This window comes from Aythya marila, assembly GCF_965140915.1.
Source record: "Aythya marila genome assembly, chromosome: 12".
Classification (NCBI taxonomy): domain Eukaryota; kingdom Metazoa; phylum Chordata; class Aves; order Anseriformes; family Anatidae; genus Aythya; species Aythya marila.
The window spans coordinates 1,807,082-1,818,041 of NC_139053.1; the positions used below are offsets into that span (position 1 = coordinate 1,807,082).

Sequence of the window (10,960 nt, forward strand, 5' to 3'; positions counted from 1 at the left end):
AATTTCATTTTGTTTAGCCAAGAATTCATTAAAGAAGCTATAAATAACCTCCTTTAAATATTTAGCCGTGAATAGAGGGTGGACTGGCATTGATGGCTTATTTTAGTACTAATGCAATATGCTTTAAAAAAATTAAAAAAATATTGAGTATGAATCAAGTTAATCATTAACACTTTCATCACTGTGATTCTCAAGATCTGCCTAAAACTGCGGTCGCCCTCTCCCGCCAAGCAAGCCTCAGGAGCCGGCAGAGGCAGCTGCACACCTTCTGCAGCAGTGCCTCCCGTACCAAGGCACAATTTGCTCCTGCACCCCAGGGAAAATGCAGCCCCTGATGTTTGGTGGGTAAGGGCTGGGAGCGATCGGTGCCTCATCGTAGCCACTGCTTCTCCCACGTGATCCAAGCAGGAGACTGCAACTGCAAGGCTCAGTTACTTCAGGAGAAGGTGAGGAGCAACATTAGCTGATGTCCTGCTCATGGATACAGAGGGCAAGCAGATGCTGTGGGCTCCCTGGCTGCATGTTGACAAAGTCCCAGAGCTGCAGCAAAAGCAAATCCTTCTACCTTGCACGCCTTTCTGCCTCGCTTTTTTAGACTTCAGTTCAATGATGTCAGCTTGTAGCACTATTGGAAGTTTCTCCAACTCCCACACCCTCTGCCAGTGTTTTCCCCTGGTCCTTGCTCAACACACCACCCCTCTCACTGTGCTGACACAAACATGCTGAGAAAGATTAGGCAACTCGCTAGGTTCAAAACAACATGCACAACTATTGAAACAACGACAACACCAAAACCAGTAGTTTGTTTTTGAAACCCAGCTCTGCTGCCTATTATCTATCATTCAAGGGGTGGCCTCAACAAAAGTTGTGTCAGCAGAAGGGATGGGATGGCAGGAAGACAGAAATGAATTCCTACAGCCAGGACCTGCTCTCAGTCCAGAAAACTAGGCACAAAATTGTACCCTAAGTGGTGCAGCACTGTCACATTTTGAAATAAAGTTGAAGCACTGAGACATTTTTCCTTAGTGCTGACTCCCTCTGGGCATTCCAAAGACAATTACAATGTTTTCTGTGCATACAAAAGAACTAGGAGGTTTTGTAATCATAGTCCAAGCTTATACTTCTCTCTTTAAGAGCATTCAATTTTCATGGACATTCATTAACGGGAGGTTAAAACACAATGGCAGAAGAGAAGGCACTGCTTTTATGTCCACATGGTAGTAAACACTCCAAGTTGGAAAAGTAAGTTCAAAATAAAAACCTCTCCATGCTGTTTCCAAATTAGCAGTAAAACAACAGAAAACACACAACTTTCACAGCTTTTTTACTGAAAATTTAATTTTACAAAATACCCTTTTCCATCAAAGAAACTTCCCTGCAATGTACATGAACCCAGCATTTTATAGATCTGTACAGTGAGATATCAGAGAGGTTTGATAGAAGGAAAAAAACTTTTAGCAGACACCTAGTTGCAAAACCTACAACAATGGAAATACAAGTGTGTCTTAAAATGCTAAAGCAAGTAATGCAATATAATTGTTGGATCTATTTGAAATGTGAAAAGTTTCCTTAAAATGGTCCATATGGTATGCAGAACATCACAGCTGGCACAAAACTGACTGTATTTAGGTTTAAACACAGAAACAATATATGTAAGAAACATTTTTTGAAAAATAACCCAAGTGCTGCTATCATAAGGCAAACATACACAAAGGTGCTGACAGCATACAGGTAAATCAACAAAAAAGAAAAAGATGAATACTCAAGTGTTCAAACACTGAACTTTTTTTTTTTATATGTTGCCAATGGAAGTTTGAAATATAAACAATGCCAAATCAACGTAGGACACCCTTTTAACTACCTCGGTGTAATGCATATAGCTTTACATAATCTCAACAAATGTGAAACTAGGCATTAACACTCAAATTTCAGCGGTCCAGGCAAGACCTAGTTAGTCTGTTGCATTCTGGCAGCTTTGAATTTTGAAATCCTCTTTGTAGTTTCTTCTGACCCTTCGGACAAAACTTCCTCTGACTTTCGCTCCAGAATGGTGGGCAGGACAGGGTGAGCAATGACTGGGTGTGGTATTACGGAGGGAGACAAAGGCTCCTTTTCTATAACAGTTCCAGAAAATGCCTACAACAGAAAAGAATACTCAAAATGAGCTAATAAAATGCAAATGTGAAGCTACGCCCATAAGGTCATTACCTTATATTAGCCTGATTAGGATTGTTATTTCTTTTAATCAAAAGTAAAGAAATATCTTTAAATCAATGATTGTTCCTTGCATAAGTAACCAAATTGTAATTAACCCCAAAATATAGCTTGTTCAAAGATGACTGAACGAAAGACAATGTCTTAAAAGTACTACTTAATCTCAATCCCACTGCATAAATTATCTAGAAATTTTCTTCCTCACTGAAATGTTCTCAAGAAATAAAACAGACGATGTAATATACAGTTTCATTTTGGATAACAAATTAAGAGATTTTGCAAAGTTAGAGTATGTCAGCATTTCCATCATACATCATATTTTATGACTTAATATCTTCTAATTGCATCAAGCTGATACAGTGCATACAAATTGGCAAGCACGTATTTTGTTTGTTCTTTCTGCTTACCAAATATGATCAAAAAATGGTCAAAGCAATTTATATTTAAGAGAATAGCAAACTTGTTTCCAACTATTTCTGTCTATAAAAGGTCCAATATACATTTATTTTTAAAAATGATAATTTATCTGCAGCCAATTGTATGACTTAATCCTTTTACTTAACTAAGAAACAGCCATAACTATTGGAAAACATCTGAAAAAAGTAACTCGGAATTACTTTTCATATTTTAGAACAAATCACCATATTATGTACTGAAAACACAGAATTCAGACTGTATGAGGACAAGGGGAAGCAGTTTACATCCAAGGTTTGATATCATACTGGGCACAAAAGAATGCACACCAGATTTATTAACTATGCTTAGTTTTGCTTATTCATAACTCAGTTACCAAGAAAAACAAAGCAAAACAAAAAAGCCATTCTTTTCTTGCAGGACCTGAAAAAAGCAGCTTTTTTGTTGGTTTTCTGCTCCAGTGGCCAAACTATGCCTAAAGCCTGTACACAACCGTGTTGTTCTAACAACATGCTCATTTTCAAAAACAGTAAGCAAAATACAACCTAAGAGGATCACGGTAAAATCAGATACAAAAAGGAAAAAAGAAAAAAAAAAAAAAAACTTAGTGTGAAGCAAATGGTAATGAAGAAATAACGTATTTCGAACACCCACAAAAACGACCAAAAGCTCGACAGCACTTAAGACGGCAGGTCTTTAACAGGAGTGTTTTATTCACTCTACTTCAGTTACTTAGAAAATACAGTATATCCTAGAGCATAATCATGCTGTAATTCAGAACGTGGACTACAATGTAACATCTAATGGGTATGTGGATGTTTTACAAAAATGTAGTCCACAAAATTTGCAGTGTGAGGTGTGAGCTCTACAGATAGATCTTCCACTACGAATCTTCCCATCCCACTTGTATTCATCTGTAGCTGTTCATATGAAAAATAATGATAAACAATAGCTTTCATGAGGAATTCACTTCTTGTCAAAAATATTTTTTCTCAAAAAGTTATTTTCGGTAAAGTTGCCCATTGCACTGAGAACTACAGAAAATTCACGGTAGCTTGAAACAGTCTAAGTTCTTACAAAATAAAAGTCAAGAATACTCTATGTCACAAATTTCAAGGCACTGGCTACATTTAATTCTCGCTTAATTCTTCCAGTCACTGTGCGACTGTTTCCCCTTTTGTGGTACAGTCTCTTTCCTTTTCTTTCCTTTTCAGGAAAGTTTCCTGAGCTTTCCAAAAGCAGGAAAATACATGTTTGGGATCACCACTGGCCCTAGTTTGTAACAGGACGAGCAGAAGTGTAATGCTTCCTACTGCTGCATAATTCCTCTGTCTTTGGCAAATCCAAATAGACATTTGGCTGGTATTTGTGTGTTTTCAAACTTCAAAACAATGCCTAGATACTACCTCTATTGTATCTGTGCCTCGGAATATTGACAGAATGGAGGTTACAGAGAATCCTTCCTTCCTTCTCATCAACTGTGCAGTAGAGATTTTACTTTTTTTAAATCCTGCTGTACACCCTGCAGAATTTTCAGGATGGCCCAGTCACAGGCCCACCAGCATGTAACTACTTTGTTGGATCTTTACGGGAGAGTGAGGTCAGGGGAAGGCAACTTCCTTGTTTGCTTCCCTCTGCTCCTAGGACATATATGACAGAAACTTGTCACCTAATTATGTCCATCTGAAGCAAAAGTAGGAAGGAGTTAGAATATCATTTTAAAGAAATCAAAGAAACTGATGGCATAAGCCACTACATTTGTTGGATTTTTCATTTTTATCCCTGCCAACAATCAATAATTAATTAAAAAGTGTACCTCAGTTGTCCCTGAAGAGGGAGAAAGCTTTTTTGGTAGCTGCTGCTGCCCCTCTTCCTCTTCTTCCTCCAGTATGCCTTCACTGTTGTCACTCTGAGTAGCTTCATCACAGCTAATACTCCTCTGAACTCCTCGTCTGTCATCAAACTCAGCAGCACTGTTCTCACTGGTATCGCTACAAACGCTATTCTCTCTGCTTCGAGACTTCAAAATTGATTTACGAGGGACATATTCTCCATTCACAACATCAACAAAGACTCTATAAAGGAAAATGTTAGCTTTAATAAACCATTTCAGGATCAGATGACAAATTTACAGCGATCTTGCTTTGTCTTTTGTACAAATTATGATGTGCTTTTCCAACTTTTTCACTGTAGAATTACAATACTGTACCTTTGGAGGCTTTTTATTTACCAACATAGAAGAATCAATTCTGCAGAGCAAACACTGTTACGCCCGTTATCTGAGCATATTCTTTCAGCATAAAACATATAGCTCTTTGAAAAGTGTAACAGGAAACAGAGTAGTGTGAGTTACGAAAAACTAGAAAAAAAGGTAAACTAAGCAATTTTCAGGGTTATTTTTGTAAAGAGAAGTAGGAGGTCAGAATGATAGTTTTCTAGAATGAAGATTCTTTGTCAATTGTAGAAAATAGAAACAAATACTTCAAACATTCTCTTGCACGTGGAATGGATGAAGCTTTTTCCTGACAAGTGCCATAACCTTCTTTCGTTAAAAAAAACATAATAAAAAAAAAATCAGCTTTTAAAATCAGATCAATATGAAGACACTTTTCAAGTATTAACAGATTGTAATTGATAAAGAGGCTTCTTCCTACAGTTTATACTCCATCTCCATGACTTGAAGAAATCAAGGGTGGGTGGAGCAGAACGAGTGGAATTAGAAGACAGAGACAATTTTATTAAGCTCATAAAGGAGGCTCCCAATGACTGGATGAGTTTTAAGGGTGTTACTCGTTTCTTAACAGCTTTATTCATCACACACTCTTGGGAACACTTGTGAATCTACGCCAGATACAGTTTCTTTGCAAAGCTCAGGGAGACCACCAAGAAATAATCCTCTAACTTATCCTCAGCCCCAGCAACTGTAATTGCAGGATAGGTTTTTAATTTCTTACACCTTGTGCCACCTTTTTTTTTTTTTAAAAAAAAAAAAAAAAAAAAAAGATATTTAGGTGCCTGAATACACTGACACGCAAATGCAGTGTGATTTTCACAGACACTTAATCAGCCAACCTAATAGGCGACTATGTTCATCTTTACAAATCCATATACTTAACTCTCCCTTAACCTCTGTTTAACATTTTTACAGCCTGAGTACAATGTTACTTGTGGAGGTCTATGAGTGCAGGTATTCTGCAGGTGAGCATTTCTTTTTGGAGAGAAGAGAGACAGCAATGGACTCAAGTTAGGCAGAAAAAAATGCAAGAGAAACTATGCGAACAGGAGACCTGAGTATGGTCTGAAGATACTGAAAAGATGAGACTAAAACCAGCAGTTATCAAGTGGGAAAGGAGGAGCACTGGCAGTGATAGATTTGGTCAGTTATGTTTGAAAATAAACACAGAAGTGCATTGACAAGACATTAATGACAAAACATAACAAATCGCTGTATTACTTTATGCAGATGATAGATACTAGCAAATTGAGGTAAATTTCAGAAGCTCTGAAAAAGTGAATAAACAATTAACTGGTAGCTGGAAAAGAAAATTTAAGCTAAGAAATATTTTATCGATATGAAAATATGGCAACCATGCAGAAGCCACAAACTTTCACTCATAAGTAGTAAATTCAGTTCTATCTGTTTCTTTCAGGAAACAGTAAGATTGTTTGCATGCTGTAGGTGAACACAAATAAAAAGAGAAGGTCTGCTATGAAGAAAGTTCACATGCCAATGCCGTAAATTACACACCGGTAAATGTCTGCTGGGGTTTTGATGTTAGGTAGTTCTGGAGTCGCATGGCCATTGCCATTACTGTTCTTCCTTTTACGCTTGGCTTCTTCTTTCTTCTCACTGAATTTCAAAGTAGTATTTTTTCCTGTGTTTATTCTTACCTGAAAATGGAACACAAATGATGGTTTAGACCATAAAACCAACAATTACTCAGATCAACTGAGTTCTGACGTTCTCCTATCCAAGCAGCTGAGGACTATGAAGCATAGACGAGTTAAATATATGTATGAACAGTAACATCCATAGTGTGAACTGTTTATTCTTTAACATTTGCACTTGGCTGGGGAATTTCTTTGCACTAATGTGCACAGATTTTGCATATAGCCTATGACTATCTGCTTGTGCTGTTCAACAGTCAATTTCATGTTAAGTAAAGTCGTTTTAAAAACTCAGAGACAGGATACTATATTTTGGAACTGCCTGAAACCAGTATAGCAAGGTATACATTTGAATATCATTTCTAATACTGCACTTAAAACTTCAGGATTTAAATGGTAGGTTTCAAGCCTTTCAAAAAGAGTAAATAAATGTCATTTATATTTAGCTCTCTACAATACCTACATAATCTAAAATATGCTATTTTAGATAAAGTATACCATATATATGTTTTACGCAATCTCTTGACAGAAACATGTCAGTAAATGTACAAACCCTTTTAGGTTCAACAGTATGAGAGAAAAAAATAGTTGGAATAGAGCTATCTCCAACATCTATGTCATCTTCGTCATCACTGTGATAAAAAGTAGAGCCATTAACTTGGCCACCATACAAGTCTGAATTTGTTACTTCTTTCTGGAAGTTGCCCTGAGTAATACAGTCTTCTGCTCTGTACGTCCCATTCAGATCCATCCTCTTATCCTCTCTCTCCTCTTCAGAAGAGGTTGTATCTTCTCCATTTGTCTCAACTGTATCAGGCGTTCTATGAAATGAGAAACATCTCCATGAACCAAGCAAGGCAATTCACACTCCTGAGAGACACTAGCATACAAATAATAAACAAGCCTACATTTTTCTTCACCCAGGTACTACATTTTTAGCCAGATTAGGGAACATTTTTCATACTTGGGGTGAATGTCCATATCTTTTCCATATCAACTAGAAATACCAAAAATGTGACATTCTGGCTAATGACTTAAGTATTGCTTTAGGGTGAGAACAGATCTGAGCATGTCTTTAAACATTAAATGCCTAACTCTGACATTGTAAATGAAGGGTTTTCTTAGCCTGCAGGAAATGGATTTTACTTGCCCCATTTCTACCATCTCAGAGAAAAAGCCTATAACACTGGATTGCAACAGTTGCATAGAGGCAGATTCTGGCACCTTTAGCTTTACAGTGCACGCTTCGTGTTCTGTCCTTCTTCCACCTATTACAATTTCAACTGCATCTATCTTGTCACCCGGTTTAACTTACTATCGGATCCTTTCTGTACAAACAGAAACACACCGTACAGCTTTCTGAACTCCAAACCTGAAAGTGCTATAGCACCACTATACCTGTCAAGTTCACCAAGTATCTCTTCTTGTCTCTCAAGCTCTTCTAAGCGGGCCCAGAGTTCCTCCTCTGACTGATAACAGCCCACTGATTTCATGTCATTTCCATTTGTTGCAGAATCTACCTCAAAACCATTTGATACTTTTGGCTTTGAATGAGGTTTGTGAGCTCTTCTGTATTTCCCTGTACAAGAAAAAAATAAAGAGGATGCAATTACTAATACAATTTGAGTAAATAAATAAATAAATAAATAAATGGAAAGCACAAAGAAATTAAGGAATTTAGAAAATTTTCCATTCCAAATTACTGTTTAACTGTTAAAGTGAAACTGTCAATGAATCAGAGCACCATCAGAGGATAACAGTCTCTGGATGTTATAGAAATACCAGGGCAAAGCAGAGATGTTTGTTTAGAAAGCAGGAGACACTGATCCTATGACATTTTTTATTATATTGTTGGTGGGTGTTTTGGTTTTGGTTCTGTTCTTTTTACCTATTATGCCAAACAGTAGACTTTGATTTGACCTGATAGATAACAGCATGTGAATATGACATTTGCTCGCTGTCCTATTAATAGCATATTTTATTAACTGTAAAAACAAACCTAATTTGTACTTTAGCTCATTTTGGACAAAGGCATATATATAATATATATATATATGAAGAGCACTATCTTTTGTTTTGGGTTTCTCTTCCCCCTCCCTTTTTTTTTTTTAATTTATAATGAAGATCATTAAAAATTATCTCCAGAGTAATCTGGAAAATCTGACCAAAATCCAGTCAGTACAAATCATTTGTTTTGGTGAAAAAGATCCATTTTCAAAAGTGTACAAAAGCCTGTCTTTCAAAAACAATACATACAACCCACCTTAAAGTTTCAGAGGTGACCTGAGATGCACACCTGTGAGTAAACAGTAGTCACAGACAAGTTTTTGCTGGCACTTAAAAGCTTTGCTATCTGGAAAAATGGTGCATACAGCACTGAGGATGGGGAATACTTTTTTCCTGCTTGCATACTGTCTAGCACATAGAGACCAAACAGCCTGAAACACTATCACTTTAGTGGTGTCTGTCTGAAGGATAGCACTGCTTCTTGAATCCCCCTTGGCTCTGGGGCACAGCCTGCTCCCTGCATGGTCCAGACAGGTTGGGTGGGGGGGGGGCATCCCCCATCCCAGCTCATCAGCACTCCCAGCGCAGGTCCTGCACTTCCAAAAAGGAGGGGAGACCCTTCCCCTTCTGTCACTGCCACAAACACCCAACATTGTCTCTCTATGGTCTTTATGAAACACTGCTTTTTGCATCTAGCCAACAGTAATACAATTTCTTAATTATTCAACATGCTTAAAGCTTAAAAGTGTCTTTTTATTAACCAATTTTGTGGCCTTTTTTTAAGAACTCACGTTTTAAGATATCCTTATTCAAATATGTCATTTTGTACTTTAATCCCGAGATAAATACAAATGCAGTAGCAACATTAAGCAGCAAACAGGTGACTGTAAGTTATGTTAGAAAGTGTGTCCCCTACTGTTCCACTGGATAGTCTTTTTTATTGTGTCATTAAGAAAAGGTTGAAATATATTTCATTAAGATTTAAATATAAATTGAGGGAATCTAAGCAATCAGAGTGGCTTTCAACTGGTATAATTACAAAACTAGTAAATAAAATTTGGAAGGATTACTTAATCTATTTCAACTTGATTTTGAGGTTGTGCCCTCCCAATTTCTTTCTGTTCTCCTTCAGCATTAACCACTGACTTGACCACCAAGGTAACCACATGGCTTCCTGAACGTCTGCGCTTCAGCACACCAGTGCTTTTGCCTCCTAATTCTGACAAAAATTCTGCCAGTTAGGAAAACAGGTCAGAGCTCAAAGACAACAGAGGATAACCACTTGCTGCTCCAATACACACTGTGCTCATTCACTGTTACTACAAAGCACTACCAGTAACTTCATACACTCACCAAAATAGGGAAACATTAAAATCCAGTCAAATGAAGAGTCAGTAATACACTAATGAGATGCTTGGGATGCTTGTTTTTGTCCTCATCGTAGCTACAGCCCATTTCCCTATGAACAAAAATGATCCCCAGGCTGATAAAAGCCCAGCCTGCCTCATAATAATCAGTAAATTGTTATTTTAGCCAAGTCTCCTGCAATCTCAGTAAAGACCAGTATGGACAGAGAAAATACATACTTCCCACTTAGACATTTTTAGCAAAAATTAAGGTGTTTACAGAGAGCAACACTCGTGGAATTTTAAGATACAATGAAAAGCTATGGAAAGGCTGAGTAGCATCCCCAGTATCCTGCTGGAGTAACACTAGTAGCATGTTACTACAATGGCTGCATTTCCCAGAGAGTTACATTTTCTGCTTTGCAATGGTATCCATGTGAGCAGAGATGTCCCCTTCAGTCAACCTCCCACTGATTTATTCCAGAAAAGTGTAACAGCCAACTGCCCCACTTGGCCATCTGCAAATCCCCAACTCCTGCTCCTTCTCAAAACGTCCAGTGGATGATGCTATTTGCAGACTGTGGAAGCACTTCTTCCTCCAACTTTGCCTGAGTCTCACCTGTCAAGCACCACTTCAGCTAGCACAGAAATCAGGCAGTTCCTTATCACAACTATCTGTGCTTCCCAGTGTCCTCTCCAGAAATCTTCAGAAAGTGTCTACTTCAGTACATTTGCAATGCCTGCTCGTTGAGATTGTCTGTGCATTTGTTTCACTGCCAACAGCGAAATGCCCCAGTGAATAACGACGCTTACCTTGGCCATTTGTCTCAGTCCCTGTCCATGCTCTTCCCCTCCCTTCTGACACTACTCACATGCTTCCCCAGTCCTAGGCAAAGCCTTGTATTTCTTCTGCTGAAACCTCACTCCTCTCTGATTCACAAGATTTCTTCTTGAGTTCTCTCTCCAGGAGCCAGCCTGTTTTATTTTCTAAGTTCTTTCTTTTAAAAAACTCAAAACTCCCAATTTACTCTTCAAGGTAAAAAATAAAATAAAATAAAATAAAATAAAATAAATCCCCTAAATTCGTTCAG

General features: G+C 37.8%; 1 protein-coding gene across 1 annotated transcript in view; it reads right to left on the reverse strand.

Moving 5' to 3' along the window:
• Positions 1-1,311: 1,311 nt before the first annotated feature.
• Positions 1,312-10,960, reverse strand: part of URI1 (URI1 prefoldin like chaperone) — a 40,950-nt gene continuing 31,301 nt past the window's right edge. The window contains exons 7-11 of the mRNA XM_082770283.1: positions 7,915-8,095; positions 7,070-7,337; positions 6,377-6,519; positions 4,445-4,703; positions 1,312-2,136 (exon numbers count right to left, since the gene is read on the reverse strand). Of these exons, the coding sequence (XP_082626409.1) occupies positions 1,948-2,136; positions 4,445-4,703; positions 6,377-6,519; positions 7,070-7,337; positions 7,915-8,095 (1,040 nt within the window). The 3' untranslated portion in view covers positions 1,312-1,947. The remainder of the gene's footprint in view (positions 2,137-4,444; positions 4,704-6,376; positions 6,520-7,069; positions 7,338-7,914; positions 8,096-10,960) is intronic.